General features: G+C 39.4%; 2 protein-coding genes across 5 annotated transcripts; both read left to right on the top strand.

The window, feature by feature from the left end:
* Positions 1-28: 28 nt before the first annotated feature.
* Positions 29-6,384, top strand: ccdc115 (coiled-coil domain containing 115). Of its 4 annotated transcripts, XM_023288539.3 has the most exons (7): positions 34-280; positions 927-1,030; positions 1,143-1,255; positions 1,344-1,535; positions 2,771-2,896; positions 4,791-4,949; positions 5,888-6,384. In XM_023288539.3, the coding sequence occupies exons 1-6, from the start codon at positions 161-163 to the stop codon at positions 4,811-4,813; spliced, it is 678 nt and encodes a 225-aa protein (XP_023144307.1). In that variant the 5' UTR covers positions 34-160; the 3' UTR covers positions 4,814-4,949; positions 5,888-6,384. The 4 variants fall into 4 exon arrangements, with proteins under 4 accessions (XP_023144308.1, XP_023144306.1, XP_023144307.1 ...); XM_023288538.3 differs by lacking the exons at positions 4,791-4,949; positions 5,888-6,384 and adding an exon at positions 3,908-4,773 and having other exon boundaries at positions 32-280; XM_023288540.3 differs by lacking the exons at positions 4,791-4,949; positions 5,888-6,384 and having other exon boundaries at positions 29-280; positions 1,344-1,435; positions 2,771-2,911.
* A 7,083-nt stretch (positions 6,385-13,467) lies between these two features.
* si:dkey-109j17.5 (zinc finger BED domain-containing protein 4) lies at positions 13,468-17,754 on the top strand. Its single transcript, XM_023288534.3, has 5 exons — positions 13,468-14,135; positions 14,450-14,701; positions 14,827-15,086; positions 15,174-15,777; positions 16,260-17,754. Exons 1-5 carry the CDS (start codon positions 13,986-13,988, stop codon positions 17,100-17,102), a joined length of 2,109 nt encoding a protein of 702 aa, XP_023144302.1. The 5' UTR covers positions 13,468-13,985; the 3' UTR covers positions 17,103-17,754.
* The last annotated feature ends 1,161 nt before the right edge of the window (positions 17,755-18,915 follow it).

Here is an 18,915-nt window from a genome sequence, read left to right as displayed (position 1 = left end):
TTATGACCGCGTGATGCAAATCACGTGACTACATGCGTCACATGCTACAATACGGAAGTACTAAACGTCTGCTAGGGTTTGTTTCGGGTTCAGACGAGCGTTGAGCTGCTTGCTAGTTGTGTTAAAACAAAAAGTATTTGAGCTGCTACTAAGACTCAGGATGGATGTGTCTGAAGTGGAAGAATCTTCTCTGCAACTGGACGAAAAGCTGATGCGTTTCATGGACCAACTGGAGCTGCTGGAGGAGAAACGAGCCACCCTCAACTCCCTCATAGAGCAGGTAGACCAGAGAACAGTACACAGTGGATCTACTACTATAATGCCATTTAAGCAGGCTTGACACCAACCTCAGACATATCTTTAGAATTGCGTGTCTGAGAATATGTAAAATCTGCACAAAAACGATTTTCCAAGATGCCATTCCTAAGACTGAGATAACATAAACTGTTTTAATCTCGAAGGAAAATCTTTTGCCAGACATTGCTAAAAAACAAAATTAAAATAACACTATAACATATTGTTTTGGGGCAATTTCTCAGTATTTTTGACGTTTAACAGACTCCGTTTTTTGATATGTTTTGTTTCTTCAACTTCGTGTCCGTAAGTGGATATGCACTGGATAGGCACTGGACTAGAATTTAACATTACCATATTTTTGGAATTTCACTGAAGGCAAGTGAATCTATTTATCAGAGCCAGGTTATGGTTAATTTTCTGCACTAGTTGTCTTAACTTTTGACCTCTAACCTTCAATCAGGAGTGTATTGCCTCTACTCATCTTTTCATCAGCCATTTTACTGATAGTTTGCGTATTCCGATTCTGTCTCATTCTTTTACAATTTGAACGCCTGTGTTTTTCCTTGCGTGCTGTTCATGCATTTTAGCACCCGTGTAAAATGCTAAATGTCTGTTTTGTCTTACCAAAGGGGTGGTTTTCAATGTCCAAGGCTCGGTACTCCATGGGCAACAAACAAGTCTCTGTGCTGCAGTATGCAAGTGAGATGGAGCCACTGGTCTGTGTTAATGCAAGGTAAGAAATGTAAGAAATAGGACTTGTGTCATGGCAATCAATGCTTCCAGGTGAGTTATTGTGCTCTTTAAATTTTGGAAGGTTTTTTTATGATTGTATTCCTGTGTGACAGAATGCAGGACAATGGTGAGGTCCAGTTCTCCACCGAACGACCAACACAGAAGCCTAGCAAAGAGTCTGCAAAAGATCTAAGACCTATAGATGACATTGGGCCTCAAGAAGAAGGTGATGTGTGTTAACATGTTAGCTGCTCATATCTACCACGAGCTAATTACTCTTTTTTTTTTAATGGTCGTGCTATTTTATTACACAGGTGTCAGGAGGAGAAACAAACCAAAAAAGGAAAAGACAGAAAAAGATCCAAGAGAGGATGCAAGCAGCAAGAAGGCTCCTGAAGTGAAACCAGTAAGAAAACGTGAACACAATCTACAGCAAGATCCACTGAAATGGTTTGGGATTTTGGTGCCACAGTCTCTCAAACAAGCACAGTTGTCGTTCAAACAAGGTATGACATTACAAGTCCAAGCAAATCTATGCTTTTCTAAACCCCTCATTCACAGTCAAAATTATGAGATGCTAGATTCAAGTTGAGGTGAAATGACAGTTTCTACGGATTTTAAATTAAAATGCGATACACTAAACCAGCATTTGTGTCTTTTTGACTTAAGTTTATCCCAAGGTATTGATTCAGACAAGAAGATCAAATGTACTTTTTTGCTTCATTGTTTTTGAGCTTTCAAGTTAAGATCATGAAACAGTAAGTCAAATCTTTTAGTTTAATACCTTAATTTTACCTCATAGTTTTGAGTCAAAAGTTATAAAAACGCAAAGCTCTTAATTTAAACATTGTGTAATGTCATTTTTTAGGAGTCATGTATTCTCCATAAAAGCATGTTATGTAAGTCATAATTTGTGAATATAAATATTTTGACCTGATTTTTTATTTTTCTTGTATTATTATGACAAGATGCACACATAGTTATGATAAAATGTTGCAAATAAATTAAACATGGGCGATTTGAGAAATACATTCACTGGTTTTGACAACACGTAGTATAATCTGCCTCGAGTACAACAAAAAACAAGGAATTTGAACTGATGTCATTGCAGATATTTTTTTATGGTTAGTGTTTGTGCTTACCAACCACTCCATTTCAAATTAACTGGCGAAATGCACACAAGGACTAGCTAAGGTATCTGTTATTCATGGACATCTGTGTGTCAAAGCATGTTCACTGCTGTTTTTGTGTCCCATGGAAACATATTTTGTTTTGGTTATTAGTTCAGGTTGCCATTCTACGACTTGTCATATTCCTGTATTTGGTTGTATTTTCCAAATTGTGTGAGTTTTCAGCACATAGGGATCTTATACTAAATGTGTACATTATAACTGCATGTGTGCACTTACAACAATAGATGAACACAGATGATGATGCATTGATAATTAGGCTTCGATACAGGTAAAGAAATTCATTGAAGGTCTTTGGAAGTATAAGTCATTTGAAGTCTAAATTGGGCAAAGAGACATGATTCACAAAAGTCATCACATCAAATAAAATTTCTGAAAAAAATCAATGTTTTTATGAATCACTCAAAGTGTACAACAAACCCAGGTCTGGTATATAAAAATGCGATTGTAGTTTTTCTCTGGATAATGATAGTTTTATGCGTTTGTGCGAGATGAACAGCTCTTTGTGTGCTGCTAGTAAATCCTGTTTGTCGTTCTTCATCTTTTCTCAGTGATAGAACTGTCTGCTGAGATTGCGACGCTCCAGACTGCAGTTTTAAACGCCAGACAGGAGCTGAAGGATGGCTTGAAAAACAAACATGCTGCAGAAGAACGGCTCAGCAGCTCAGCTAGACAAGGTGGTCGACTAAATAACTCTATTGAGTCAGAACAGGTGGTGAATGGAGAGGAACTTCCAGTCACAGAGAGTCGGTAGATTATGATTCTAATGAACTCAGCAGTGATTCTCCTGATAGAACTGGAAATGGACAATACAGACGTACACTGACTGATTGGTAGTAGATTATGACTGATCTTGTGCTGTTGTACTGGTATTTGTGTGGTTTATTTTAGCTGTATTTGTACATGCTGTATTTGAGGATTTCTAATTTAAATGTGTTTCTAATAAATGGCTGCTACTACTTCCTGATAAGAGACCCTTTTATAAGTTTTAATTAATGACTTTATTAATTGTCAAGAAATTGATCAGTTATGATGCATAAACCAAATTAATTTAGGGTTGGCAGCATGTAGAAAGCTGTTAATTTGGTAACACTGGAGTGTTGGTAATTCATTAAAAAATGTTATTAAATACATTTTGACCCAGATCCTCTGCAGAGTTATGGAATGAAAATGAGGTTATGAAATGAATAATCATACTGTTATCTGTATAAAATAGAGCTAAATTGACCAACAATTTGTGAAATACCTGAATAATATGTTGAAATTCAAGTCATTGCAATAAGATTTTATTTGATCAATAATTCATTTCCACAACGTTTACTGGATGATGTTTTATGCCATTATCAACATGTCACGTCTAAATGCCACTTTTCAAAAGTCTGCTTCAGTTTCATTGTTGGCAGCTTGTAGAAAGCTGTTCATTTGGAAATAATAAAGTTACACGTGTTAGTAATCCATTAATAAATGTTGTTTTTAAATAGATTTAGGCTCCAAACCTCTGCAACCCTTCTCCAGATTTATGAATCCCAAAATGTTCAATATTAAATGAATAAATATGATGTTCTCAAACAATATTAAATTGTAGATAAATTAACCAATCCTTTGTGAAATAACTGAAGGTTTTTTTTAAGTGATTATAGTGACATTTCATTTCATGATTAACTTTCATGTCTTTTATTGCATTACAGGCACTGTTCCCTCTAAGCTGCGCGTGTGCGCAATTGCGCACTGCTGACACGGTCTCCGCGCACACACACAAAAAATCCAACCTAAATTGAAAATAAAATAAGAATGTAACAATTCATTCTGTGCTATTTTTCAGTGTGAGTCAGTGAGTGACCAGTGACTGGCTGCTGCAGCCAATGATGCGATTCACATACGTATTTACCATAGACTGTATATAATGGTATTTACGCAGCTAATCAACGTCAGGCGTCCTTATGTGCAGCCACCATTGTTCTCATAGATATGAATGAGTAGATAGGACACGCCCCTTTGAGCTGTGTGCTAAGGCGAGCGGTTAGCCACTAGCAAAACACTAAGGTGAGCTAGCAGCTTTACAAGCAAATACCAGACGATTAATAGTAGCTGTAGTATAGTTGTACAAGCAGTAGTAGTAATACTAAAAGTACAAGCAGTAGTAGTATAAAATAGCTGTTAGAGTCATAGAAGTAGTATCAGCATTTGTAATAGTATTCCAAGTTGTAGTAGCAGTGCCAGTATCAGCAGCAGTAATGTACTACCACTACTAGTAGTAGTAGTCACATTGCTATTACTACCACCAATACTACCAATAGTAGTTACAAATCCTAACTCATATATATCCAGATTACCATCTGTGTTCTTCCTCCAAACCCATTTTATGATTAGGATTACAGGCAGTTCTTTAGGACTGCTCTCAAATAATTGAAATGTTACTAAACAAGGTTATACTTATCAAATTAAATAGCTCTGGTCTCCAGTATATTGGCAAATTCGGTTATTTGTACTTAATTTATTAGCATGATTTCTTTTTAATATGTTGTGTACAGACTTAATTACTTCTCTGTTTACTTTTCTTACTCCATGTAGGTTTCCCAGAGACTATGGGTTGAGGAGGAATTGGAAGTTTGTCGGCTTAGACCTGGTGTCATTCCATCAGTGTTAAACTTCCCGGCTCATCTTGGAAGAGTACGTGCCAGAAAGACCACGACCAAGCAGCCTTGAGATTTTAGGCAGCGTCTCCCTGAGGTGGGTGTCGACGGTGTTAACGGTCAGGTCTGTGGTAATCCCGTCAAAAAACAAAACAGAAAAAAAATCCAGATTATAAATCAACATGTAACCAAAGCACTCTGTGTATAACGTCATAGTGTAGGATGTAGTTCAGAAAATGTCAAAGTATAGTATACTTTACTCAAGAATAACATAGTATGGCCTGTAGTTCATAGTACAGCATGTTGGCAAGAAAAAAAAACAAAACATAGATTATTATGTGGTTCAAAAAGCGCAAAGTGATAGGATGTTGCATAAAATTGTCATGTATGATATGTGGTTCAAAAAATGTCATAGTGCAGTATATTGTCAAAATAGTATGTTATTCAAGAAAACATCAGAGTATAATATGTCGTCTAAAAAATGCCATAGAATAATATTTCATTGCACAAGTAAACGTATAGTAAGTTTTACAACTGTTCAAATTCTTATAATATGTTGCTAAAAAACACCAAAAAAAACTAAAACAAAAAAAGGTCAGTAATATGTCAATTAAAAAAGCCTATAGTATAGTGTGTTGCCCAACAAACATCATAGTATAGCATGTCACTCTAAAAATGTCACAGTATAGCCTTTAGGCCACAGCTGTCAGTAGATGAGGAGCAACACAAAAACAGTCCAAACGCTGCTTTCCAGAGGGTTAGACAAGAATTTATTTGAAAGAGTAAGTTTACAACAACACAACATGTGAGGGGGTTAAAAACGAATGGGTGTTAGTAAAATAAAAATAAACAGAACTAAAAGTGAACTTCATGTTGACATTGATGGGCATTCCAACCAGGAACAACGTAAAAGATAATCAATACGAAAAAAAACCTCTTCCTGTTCACCTCTTCAAGCCCAAAAACACACTGCAGTAGCACCCTAAACTAAAACTAACAATGGGTTCCCTGTTTTCCTTTTTGAACAATTTGAAGGTCCCTCTCTATCTCCCCACACATCCACCAACCACTGGAACACATCTCCAAAGTTCTGCCGGGCCAGCTCAGCTTCCCTTCAGAAGAAGTGCAACCACCTGCCAGATGAAGGAACCTTTTGAGAGGCAGCTGACATCGTGATTGGACTGTACTTTGGTCTGTTCCAATCCAGCTTCAGCTCCAGAGACGGCAGGCGGGACGAGTCAACGGAGGCCGGGTGGACGAAGGCATGCAGCTGAGTACAATCCAGAAAACAACAGAGGAGGAGTGCAGGGCCAGAACAAGCAGAGTAGCATCGTATGTCTCTTAGAAAACATCATAGTATAACCTTTGGGATGAAAAAACAGCATAATATACATCGTATATTGTACAAATAACAAGTCAAAGCAAAGAGACATACATTGTAGAATTGTAGTAATTGTGGGCTGACTTATTTACTGATTATCAGTATTTTATTTTTTACTGATTTACAGTAATAAATACATTTAAAAATGGTGCTACTTTGGCTCTGAACCTTTATCTACCTGTGGTCGCTCTGTCTTCTGGAGTGATTTGATTGGTTATACGTCACGAATAAAACTCCTTTAACATCTGTAAACAAAACAAAAACGTATCAAAGTTTTCTGTTAGAGTTTGTGTTCTTCTAAGTTTAACTCCAAGATTTTAAATACTTTCATTTACTGCAAATGAATCTACTCCAAATGTCTCACTAATAATCATTATCAGCCTTAAAAACCCACAAAACACCCCTCTTTACTCAACCAAACTTAGTACAGTCCGGTTCCCCCTTCTATAAATCTGCTTGGAATCTTCCACTTCCTGTTTGTCAAAGTGGCCTTCTACCTGGACAGGTTTTGTTGGAGCTCATGCAACAAACATTTTGGGTAACTGCACTTTAATATGGATGGATGACACTGAATTAGAGTCTGTTTTAATGAGACTGAGTTAAGATGTGTAGCTCTGTCATTAAATAGTAAATTATTTCTCAGAATTCACAGAGGAAAGTCTGAAATGTTTGCTAGGTTAGCGTCCCACATGTTCTTTGGCTCAGCTAAAGCTAACTCTCTCCAACTTCTGGATCTCTTGAGTTGCTTGTTGTTAAAATATCTTGCTAGAGGTGCTGAAGCTCAGAAAGTCTGAGATGTTTGTTCAAAATCAGCTCATTCTCAAGTCTGATCTGAACTGTTCTCTTTTGTTTGAACTTTCCCTAAACTTAGGAGTTAATGACAGAGCAGCACATCCAGACTCATGTAGAGATTAAACTTCAGTGTCATTCATTGATGTTAAAGTGCAGTTTTTCAAATGTTTGTTGCACATGCTCCCGACCAAACCAGTCCAGGTGGAAGACGATGTGAAGAGAAAGCTCCAGAGGATGAATATCACACATTTACATTGGAAATAAATGTCCTTTAATTAGACATTGTTATGCAAAAGTTGGATTTCCCTTTAATGATGTTCAAAACTTTGTTGAGTGTTTTGTTGATGTTGGTTTCTAAATGTTTTTTGACACTCGGCCCCAAAGATTAAAACCTTCTATAGCTCACAAGCTGCAACAATTCACACATTATCAACTATCTTTCTGACTAAACTAAGATAAAAAGTGAAAAATCGCCTGATTCCTGCATCATGAATGTAAATCTTTTTGGTTTTTATGACAGTAAACTGAATATATTTGGGTTTGACATTTTATAAACCAAAACAAGAAATGAATTACTGGAGAAAACAATCAACAGATTAATGGACAAAGAAAATATGTTTTCCAACATATATGGCTGAATTACTCCAACATTACAAGATACATACAATTTAAATTCAGTTTTATTTATATAACGCCAATTACAGGTCAAATTGTCTCAAGACGCTTTATTTTTATATATTTTTTGTCATATTTAAAATATGACAAAGTAAGAAATTTAAACCTCTTGACTAATCCAATTTATTATTTGGTTTTTAAGAGACTAATCGACAACTAAAATAAGATTCTCCACTAAAACTAACAAACATGAGGTCAAAGAGAAGGAACAGTTTAAAATACTGCAGTCCCACGACGACAAGAATAAAGTTTGTCAACAAAAAGTAAATTTGCTGGTGGATTCCATTAAAGTCCTAATAAATGATAATAAAGTGTGATACTAAAGATTCGTGGTGCTAAAAATCTACAAGTAAAGATATCAAGTTGAACATCTGGATGGAGGTTGATAAAAGTTGACCTTCCTTCATTTCTCTGGAACAGACTCCATGGATTTTATGGATGGTGGTTAAAGACCTGCTGTTCTAGTCGTCTTCCTTCTAGTCGCTGTAAAAATTCACTCCATCCTGGCCGACTTCAACACCTCTTCATGACAACTTGTTCTGCCTCCGACCTCGTGGAAACTCCAGAAACTCGGGAAAACCTGTCGAGACTCGAAGAACTCGTGGAGACTCGAAGAACTCGTCGGGCGGGGGACGGTGTGGTGGGCGGTGGGGGAGTAGAGGGGGGAGGCCGCCACCCACCTCCCCACCTACTCTCCGCCCTGACTCCACCCAGACTCCGCCTTGGCTCCACCCATGTGGTCACTTCGGAAACTACGATGCCAAAGGGAGGACGAATTTATTTCTTTTTATCTGATCTGTAGCTCAGTGAGTTAAGGATTTGCCTATGGAGCTGCAGGTCGCTGGTTCAAGACCAGACACTTCTTAAATTTTCTCAAAATCCTGACAAAGACAAAGAAAGAAAACTGCCAGTGGCGGGTCTTGAACCTGCGACCTTCCACTTGGTAGTCCGTCTTCTTTTCCCCTGAGCTATACGCTCAGATACTAATTCTTCTTTTTTTTGCGCATTTATCATCTATTTTTTGTCGTTTTTGATTTTTTTTTTTAACTTGAGTCTCGACTTGACCGTTTTTGTCAGGAGGTGGGACTTCAGCCTTTGTGCTGGAGGGTGGAACCCTCAGTTCCAAGACTTTCCAAGCCTCCAGACCTCCCGAGTCCTCAGGACCTGAGCTTTCACACAGTCTGAGGGCTGAAATTTTCTCAGCCCCACAGTAGTTCTCTGTTAGATTTAACTTTCAGACAGTCCAAGGACTGATATCTTCGAAGTTCCTGAGTAGTTCTCTGTTAGTTTGAACCTTTCCACAGTCTGAGGACTGAAATCTTAAAATTTCTTGAGTAGTTCTCTGTTAGTTTGAACCTTCAGACAGTCTGAGGACTGAAATTGTAAAAGTTTCTCAATACTTCTCCGTTAGTTTGAACTTTCTGGTTAACAGAAGCCTTAAAACTTGTGACCATGAGTCTTGATTTCACATTTAGACCGTCCATCTGAGTTCTTCTCAGACCTTCACCTGTGGGTTTTTTAGAAATCCTGAACAAACTTTGATTCTCTTCACTGAAGAGTAAAGTTTGTGGAGATCAGAAGGTAACATTAGTTTGATCGATGCCTTCAACTACTAGTAGACTTTATCTGGAAAGCAGTTTTCTGAAATGGGCACTTAGTAAATCTGTCCACAATCAAACCAAGAACATAGAAAGAGGAAATGTTTGAAGAAACAACTTGATGTTTTCATTTCAGACTAGAAAACGCTGTAAGACGTTTATCTGTTTTTGCTCTTTTTGATCGTTTTATTGTCTCTTCTGTTTAATTTGATCTTCTAAAGTCTAACTGGTGTCTTTTCAAATGTTTTGCCTTTAGTTTGATTCTTCTTAAATGTTTAGTTTTGCTCTTTTCTCACCTTTTATTCTTTTCTAATGTCTGATTTGATTTTGAAATGTTTTGTCTTTTTAATGTTTAATTGTTTTCTCAAATGTTTTATTGGCTTGTTTGAATTTTTTTTCTTTCCAATATTTAATTTTTCGATTAAATCTTTAAGGTTTTTCTTTTTACATGTTTTACCACCTTTTAATGTTTAATTTTCTTTTTAAATGCTTCATTGTATTTTCTGTTTCATTCCTATTTGAAGTTTTATTGTCTTTAAGATGTAATTTTCTAATTAAACATTTAATTTTTTAATTAAATGTTTTGCCTTTTTAAAGGTTTAATAATCTAATTAAATGTTTTGTATTTTTTAAAATGTTTAATATTCTTCCATTTTAATTGTGTTTTTTAAATGTTTAATATTCTTCTTGTTTAATTGTATTTTTTAAATATGTAATTATCGAAAATATTTTATCTGTAATTTTGAATATTTGTATTTTAAAAATTTTGTTTAATTTCATACTTACATGTATTGTATCTTGTTTAATTGTCTAATTCAATATTTTGTCTTTTTAATATGGTTAAACATTAAATACAATTAAATGATATTAAACAGACAAAATGTTGAATTAGATAATTAAACAAGATACAATACATGTAAGTATGAAATTAAACAATTTTTAAAATATAAATATTCAAAATTACAGATAAAATATTTTTTGATAATTACACATTTAAAAAATACAATTAAACAAGAAGAATATTAAACATTTAAAAAACACAAACAAGAAGAATATTAAACATTTAAAAATACTTTTTAATAAAACTTTTAAAAAGTTTTATTGTATTAAAGGCTCTTTTCCTTTGATTTAATTGCTTTTTGTTATGTAGTTTATTTATTTAATCTTCTTTTTCTGTCAAGATTTTAACCCCAACCTTACAAATGAAATAAACCCTTAAATCACAATGAAAATACTTCTGTTGTCACAATCATGAGTTAGCCAATTATTCAGTTTATCAATTCAACTTTATTTGTTTAGCACCTTTCACACAGATTACAAAACTAAACAAGCAAAGAGAAAAAAAACTATGCTAAAACTATGATTAAAACTCAAAAAAAAAAAAATTTAACATGGTAATAAAATATGTTGTGTCCAGGGGATGGAGGGAGTTTATTGAAGTCTTCTTGGGCTCACATGGGAAAGAACTACAGACTCTTCACAACCTGCTCAAACTCTTGGTACAGGACCTCACCACACGGGTCAAGAAGGTTTCCTTCTCCTCATTTCTACTCTGAAGCTCACCTTCTCCTGCTCAAACTGCTGACAAATGTTTCTGCTGCTCTAAAGTCTGCTCTCCAGAACTTCCTAAAAACTCTCAAAGTCTCTTCTGCTGCAGGTTGCTTTGTAGAACTGTTCCAGAAAACCTCACTAAACCACATGGAGGGGCCTCAAGATAGTCATCCAAATGAAACAGTACAAAAACCAAACTAGCAGAACCCAAACACTAAAGTCTCCTGCAGCCTACCAGAGAACCTCTGAGAACAGAGAATCAGGACAGGAACTCTTACCTTCTGGACAACCAACGTGGGTTCACAAACAAGAATACAGAATGTGTCTGACCAAAAACCTCTGAAGAATCACTACAGCCAAGATAAAGACACAACTCAGCTGCACCAAATCCACTAATCACTGCACACATTAGCACCATGTGCTAACTGTGGCTAAAGAACCTCATTTACCAAGACAACTATCCAGTACAAAGCCCTAAAACACACCAAGAAACACATTAAAGACGATTTTACTGCTGGAAGCTGCAAGCCAACGCCTAAAGAACAAACTAAAGCAATGGAGCCAAACCCAGTTCACTGGTGAAGAGAATCAGAGGAAATGTTTGGCTGCAGCCACATAAAGCAGGAAGACAGTGAGCTGCTCAGGTGTTCCTGATGACACCAAGCAGCCACCTGGACAGCCAATAGGAACACAGCCACCTGGACAGCCAATAGGAACACAGCTTCCTGGAATTCCAGAGGGTTGGCTTCGTGAAGGAAATTTAATTTAAAGTTGAAGCAGAAAGTTAACAAAGAAAGTTGAAAACCACCTTCTGATACCTGAAATCTCTGAGTTTTCACACAAAGAACGCCTGAACATGTCAAACTGGTTTCATAGTAGAACCATCATTGTAAAAACGTCATAGTATGGTGTGTTGCTCAAAAAACATTACAACCCGGCTGTCAGGGGACAAACATGTAAGAAACATGAGAACAGAGAGAACCCAACCAGTAGGTCACAGTTTATCATCCCCCAGTCATCTCCTGAAGTCCATATGGTGAGAGACATCAGTATCTGGTTGTTAATTTACCAGAGGATGCTTATAATCATGCTGATGTGGTCTGTACTCTACAGTATTTTAGTGACTCAATAAATGCCTAAGTTGTTTGTTTTAAAATGCTTTTTAGTTTTTAACAAACATTTAATAGCCTATATGTAATCAATAAATGGACTTTGCCTATCTTAAGAAAAACTCACTCAGAACTCTGATATGTTAACAGTACTAAATAAATCAATAAATACATGCATACACACAAAAATAAGTTAATACATTAACTGTGTTAAGATAAGATTTAGATTTTTAAAAAGTTGTTTATGTTTTTGCAGAATCCAGTATTGCTCACTGGTTGATCATTACATTTTATTAGTTTGATTTCACTGTTTAAAATGATGCCACCTCTTTTCAGACAGAACCTGTGATAATAAAACAATACAAAATTTTTAGTTCCGTGTTAATAAAGCACTTAAAGCTTTAAGTATGGCTAAATGCTTTTTTCAAAATTAAATATATCACTCCTTAGGTGGTAGTGGTCCCAAGTTCAGTAAAGTTGGAAAGATATTCACAGATTCACACTTCCAGCATTAATAACTCATTAGATATAGGTTGTCAAAACATAAACGGTGCCTCTTTCCCATTGTTGCAAGGCAGACAATGTGCTACAAGCCCAGTTTTATCAAAAGTAGCTGTCTTTCAAGCTACAGGAATAACATTGGTGTCTATGGAGTGAACAGGGTCCATCTGCAATTTGCAAAACCGCTGCAACAGTAAAGAGAGACAAATATTCAATAACTTCACTCTTATACATTGTAGTGTCACTAAAATCACTGCAGCCTTCAACTGGCTCCTGTTGACAAAGTGTTTTAACAGAAATGTAAATGCTGTAATGTGATTCTTTTAATGAACCATGTAACTTGAATGGATGTGATGCTGGTGTGACCACAGTGCACACGTCTGATGTTGCTCACAGTGGTCCAAGGAACGCTCAGGGAGTTTGTGTGTTTGCTCAGACTCAGGAAAAATTAGAGGGAACATTGATTACAGGCATTTTATGTCAAATTTTCTTTAAGGCATTTTCACCCTATGGGATATCTAATATCTTTTTATTTGATGTTTGCTATGTTTATGCTTAACATTTTGTCTGTTTACTGGATTTTGGCTTTTTATTACTTTGTTCTAGTGTGTGTTTTGTACTAAGAAGCTTTAAATCAACCTTTAAAAGGCTTTTTTTCACCCCAACCTGTCAAAAAACACGTCATTTTTATTGATTTATATCAGAAACAGTAATGACTTATCAACCATTAATACACAATCATTACTTACAAGTAATCTACTTTTAAATCAGGATGCTTTTATTGACTGTTGTTTCAAATAGCAATCACTGCATTATGTGTCAGTGCTGTTACTGTTTTTTCTAAAGAATTGCAAGAAATAATGCTTCATTTTCAATATCTGCGACTTAATTATGAATCATTTTGAATTATTAACAAAACAGCAATCCAGTTTTCACTTCAGATCCTTTTGGAAACGCTTCGAACATGAGGAGAAACTCCGTGGCCTCATTATAACGACAGGAGATAATTGAAAACATTTGACCGGGTGCCACCACCCTCCCGATCCGAGCGGCTTGACTGGGGACGGCCGAACGTTACCGGGAACTGTCGAAATAGGAAACGAAAGTCCCGTTTATTGTGTGGACTTCCTGCTCCAGTTAGAATATATGCCTCCGTGTAACGCAGCGCTCAGCCTCCCCGTCACTTGCGTCCGAACGGCGGATGGGAGCGCAGAAAGCGACGGATGTGGCCTCGCTATTCTATTATTGATGTTTCCAGACATCCGCAGCAGTCCGTGTAGCCAGATCGTGGTCGATTTTTGGACCTGAAAGCGACGCAACTCCTGCATGAAATCATTTTTTTTTACCCCCTTTTGTCTGCGCAGCAACATTTTTGTGTGTGTGTGGATGTCTCCATAGGCGGATTGGGAAGTAAACACTCTGGCCTGCGCTCATGATCGGAGGCGAGGTGAGATTGATGCCTCAGACTCAATTGCCCTTGATCGCAAGTTGATTTTCACTCCGGAGCACAGGACTCGATCGCTCTAATGGCGTCAGTCTCCAAGGTGTCCATTCTGGATTACTTTAATATTGTGTTCGAGGGCGAAAATGGCAAAATCGAGTCCAACTGTAAGGCTTGTGGCACCAGAATCCAGGCGAAGCGGAGCGTCACGTCCAACTTCGTAACGCATCTCAAGGTAATGATTTCCAAATGTGATGCTACATGTGGCTGTTGACACACAGGAACACAGCGTTTAACTCTCATTATCAGTCCTCTCATAGTTCTGTCAGCATCAGCTGTTTCTGCAGCGTCTCTGTGTGCATGAAGGGTCAGCTGTATGAACAGACAGTCTGTTGCTTCTCTGCAAAGGAGGCTGGTGGGTGGGTGGGTAGGTCGGGGGTAGGGGGGTTACCCATACTGTGCCTTCTCCTATAGAAATGTACACATGGCAACGCTGAACACACCTAAAATGAAATGTCCTGCATGTCAACATCTCTCTCCCATTCACAGCGGAAGCACCAGGCTATGTATGATGACTTTGTGAAAAGGAAGGATATGAAGCGAGAGGGTTACTCCTCCGCTTCCCTGCACAGTTTCACCACCAACGGAGGGAATGCCCGCTATGCTCTCCCCATCAGTACTGGAGGGGGGGGAGGAGGAGGGGGAGGAGGGAATGTTGGAGGAATGGGAACTCTTGAGGGAGCAGCAGGAGGAGGCTCTGGAGGAGGGGTGACCAAGTTTGACAGACACGACCCCCGTCAGGTGTGTGCTGAAATCCATCACTGCTTGAAATTCCTAAATAGCTGTCCTGCTATTTCTGAACTCCTGCTACATAGTTTGTCCATGAAATCATCACATATAACAAATGTTGTTGTTTTTTCCCCTAGGTTTTGATTTCTGAGGCTATAGCTAAGATGATCGTGCGTGATCTGCAGCCGGTGTCCATCGTGGAGAATCGAGGCTTCAGAGAGTTGCTTCAGCTCCTGGAGCCTCGCTACACTCCCGAGCCCCAGCACTACATCCAGAGCCAGCTCCTCCCAGCCTACGCCTACCAGGCCCAGCTAGCCACCCGCCAGGCCCTGGCCTCGGCACACGCCCTCAGCCTCAGCCTGGATCTCTGGAGGGGCTTATCTGGAGCCACTTCAGGGTAAGGAGGTAAAATAAACCAGAAGCAACAAAATGACAGCTTGGTTTGAATCCCTCACTGAAGATTTCTCTCTCTCTTCTCCTGTAGGTACCTTGGTGTCACCTGCCACTTCCTTACATCTGACTGGCAGATGCGCTCAGCCCTCCTGGCGTGCCTTCCACTGACCGGCGGCAACACTGGGAGTCGAGTGCTTTCAGATTTTGATGAAGTGTGTCACTCTCACGGCGTGTCGGGGAGAGCCTTCCGCGTCGTCGCCGACCCTCTCCTGGCTACAGCGACCCTAAAGCCGTGCTGTCTTCCCGGTTTCCTGCTTTCAGCTCCTCTTGCCAACAGTCAGGACGGAGACGACGAGGAAGCGCTGGACAACGGCAATAATGACGCGGAGCAAGGCGTCAGGAACGGCCACGGTGACTGTGGAGAGGAGGGGGAGTGGGAGGACTCGTGGGAGCAGGGTTTGGGAGTTTCTCGGGTGGACTGTTTCTCTCGATGTCTTGAGCAGTGTGTCAGAGAGGGGCTGCGCTCTTGTCCTCAGCTCTCCTCCACGCTGGCCAAGGCCGCCTGCTTCTACAATTACATTACCTCTGCTGTCCCGCCTGAGAAGCTCAACCAGGTGTTTGATGGTCCAGGGCTGACGATGGGGGGTCCAGGAAACCTCTCCGACGCAGCGAGAGATTGGGCTGCTCAGCTTAAGGCACGTAACAATATCAATAAGTCATGTCTAATGTTTGTATTATGCATTACAACACCCATTCTAGCATTTAGACGCAGTATATGGACAGTTGAATTAATTGCACACTTAAAGGTAGCTACAAACAGATATAAGGACTGTGTGTGCATTCATGGATTTCAGTTTAGTATGATCACAGCTATGACATATTATATTATATCATCACCATTTTACCACCAGTTGCATTAGTTACAGACAGAATATATGTATACAAGTACCTAATAATGCCTTAGGATGTTTTTTGTGGATTATATATTCAGTGTAAATGCTAGGAGGGGTGTAAATAAAGTGTCGATAGTGTAAAGTTTACAGACAGTGATATGGATTTTTTTAGACGTGTCATTGAGAAATGGTGGCCTTTCTGCAAAAAAAAAAAAAACCTAATCAAGAGCACATTTCCGCAGCTTTAAAAATAGATTAATTTTTTGTTCTTTGTTCTAATGAAGGTCCTTCGGCGGCTGCTGGACTCGGTGGAGTTCCTGGAGGAGATGAGCGGTCCGGGGGAGCTGGCGCTGGGTGGAGCAGAGAGAGTCCTGCTGAGGGAGCTCACCGACACTTTGGAGCCCTTCACCGAGGCCTGGGATATGGTTCAGGGAGACAGACAGGCAGACCTACAGACAGACAGACATGTGTCCATCAGCCTGGCTCTGCCTTGTGTCCTGGGCCTCCGTAAGCACCTCTCTGAGACGTCAACCCCCCACTGCCCTGCCCTCCTGGCGGGCCTCAGCCAGGCTGTGGAGCGTCTACTGTCCCCAATCCTAGAAAACCCTCTCTACATCACTGCCACCACCCTGGACCCTCAGTTCAAGCTTACATGGAGCAGCAACCCCGACTGGCACAGACAAGTTCTCGTAGAGGAGTTGTCCAAACCTTCCACAGCCTCCAGCCCCATAGACCTCAACACTGACCTTCATCCTCAGTCCCAGACTCCTCCTGCCACGGCTCCATCACCGGTCTCCTCACTTTCTCGGCCCTGCAAGCTGTTCTCTTTCATCAAGCAGAGACCCACCACACAGGCTAAGAGCCTAGAACAGGAGCTGGCCGTCTACCTTCGTGAGGAACCTACAGATGAGGAGGCTTTGCATTACTGGCGGCGTAAAGCTATTGACTTTCCTCTGCTTGCCCAGGTGGCCAAGAGAGCATTTACCATACCTGCCTGTGGCACTGTGGTGGAGAGCATTTTCACTACAGCAGGGCGCTGCCTGCTGCCGGAGAGAGGCTGTGTCTTACCAAAGAACCTGGAGACGCTCATCTACCTCAAAGCTAACTACAGATTATTATGGACTTAAGAAACAAGAGTTGAGCATTTCTTTTACCTGAATAGCGACTAAAGGCTTTATACCTGCAGTAAAGTTACTTCTTGGATACTAACCTCTATTCCTCTTTAAGGAAACTGACCTAGCAACATAACATAGTTCTCATACTGCACATCATTTGATATGAGACAGACTGATTTAGCCAGAGTTTCAGAGCTGCGACTCAGTTTCCATCCTTGAGATGGGTTTTCCAGACTACAGTAGGTGCAGATTACTGTCTGCGAAACACGTAGCCTGCATACACACTAGTATACCACTTGCTTTGCACCAGTGGGGGCTTTAACCAGATCAATACTAAAGCATTTACTTTGACGTTATTTTGCCTGATCAGGGTGTCCAGATAACCACAAAGCCCCTGCTTTCTGCTCTCCTAACCCAAAAGACAGTTTTCTGTCTGTATCAAACCAACAATAACCAAATGGACAGTTACTGCATACTGTAGCATCTGATTTATTTTCACTGATATACAATGGCCATAGAGATTGATTCGTTTGATGTTGTTTTTGAAGGAAGGTATCAACTGCTAAACAATATGTTATGTTAGTGCATCATCCACTTATTGATTTTTTCTCTGTATGTGTGCCTCATCACTGGGACATCCTAATAAATGAGCTCCTGACACAGAGGTGTGTGCAGTTTGCTGATGCAAGTGCGCTCATGTTATACACATTTTTCTCAGCTGAAATCTGCTTCATGCATCTTATTTTTGACTCTAGTTACAGCCCAATTGGAATGCAAGGAATTATTTTTTGCCCCAAAAAATCTCATTTTTGAAGGCCTGAACATACTCAAAAACTCCTGGAAATTTGCACACACATCAGAACTGGTGAAAAACTTCATATTTTATAGGACTTGCACATATGTGTGGCAAAATGGCTCCATAATTTGCAATTCGATTTTATTCATACAGCACCAATTACAATTCAGATTGTCTCAAGACGCTTTACAGGACCCATATGCCTGAAACCCTCAGAGCAAGCCCTAAGGCAACAGTGGCAAGAAAAAAAATCCCTTTTAACAGGAAGAAACCTTGAGCAGAACCCGGCTCATATGAGGGGACCCATCTGCTGCTGGCTCTTGGGTTGAGAGGGACAGAATAGGTCGAGGGGGATGGGAGACGAGGGGGGGGTGGAGGACAAGCAAACATATAACACACATTGGGATATATACATGATCAGAGTAACATAGATGATACATACAAAGTACAAGCTAACACCGAAGCTGATTCATAAGTTTACTGTTATGGTGTAAGGCTCTGGCATTAAATATATTACATATATAGCTGGTAGTAAGATGCAGACAGTGTGTAGATGAGAATATCATGTATAGTAAGGGCGATGCAGAGTAGACTGGTGGAAATTGGCAGCTGGAAGCAGTGGACTGCAGGAAAGTCAGCAGCAGCATCCCACAGTGGACATGATGGAGACTAAGTCAGTTGGTGGGACAACAACCACAAATCGGAATCATTCAGATCTGGGACCAGGGACACTCGGAGGAGGACATGGGGGGAAACAGAGTGAATGCCATGCAGTGATGGTATATATAGTAAATACAAAGGTAGGTAGAGAAGGGCTCAGTGCATCAAGAGAGGTCCCCCAGCAGCCGAGACCTAAATCTGAAATCGTCCAAAATGTGAAAAAAACGTCATGTGTCGTCCAAAATGGGACAAAAATGTCATAGTTTAGTATGTCGTCCAAAATGGGACAAAAAAGTCATAGTTTAGTATGTCGTCCAAATTGGGACAAAAACGTCATAGTTTAGTATGTCGTCCAAAATGGGACAAAAA

Source organism: Amphiprion ocellaris, chromosome 8 (assembly GCF_022539595.1).
Source record: "Amphiprion ocellaris isolate individual 3 ecotype Okinawa chromosome 8, ASM2253959v1, whole genome shotgun sequence".
Taxonomy (NCBI): domain Eukaryota; kingdom Metazoa; phylum Chordata; class Actinopteri; family Pomacentridae; genus Amphiprion; species Amphiprion ocellaris.
The sequence above is the reverse complement of the archived record's forward strand: the minus strand, read 5'-3'. Positions and strand labels throughout refer to the sequence as shown.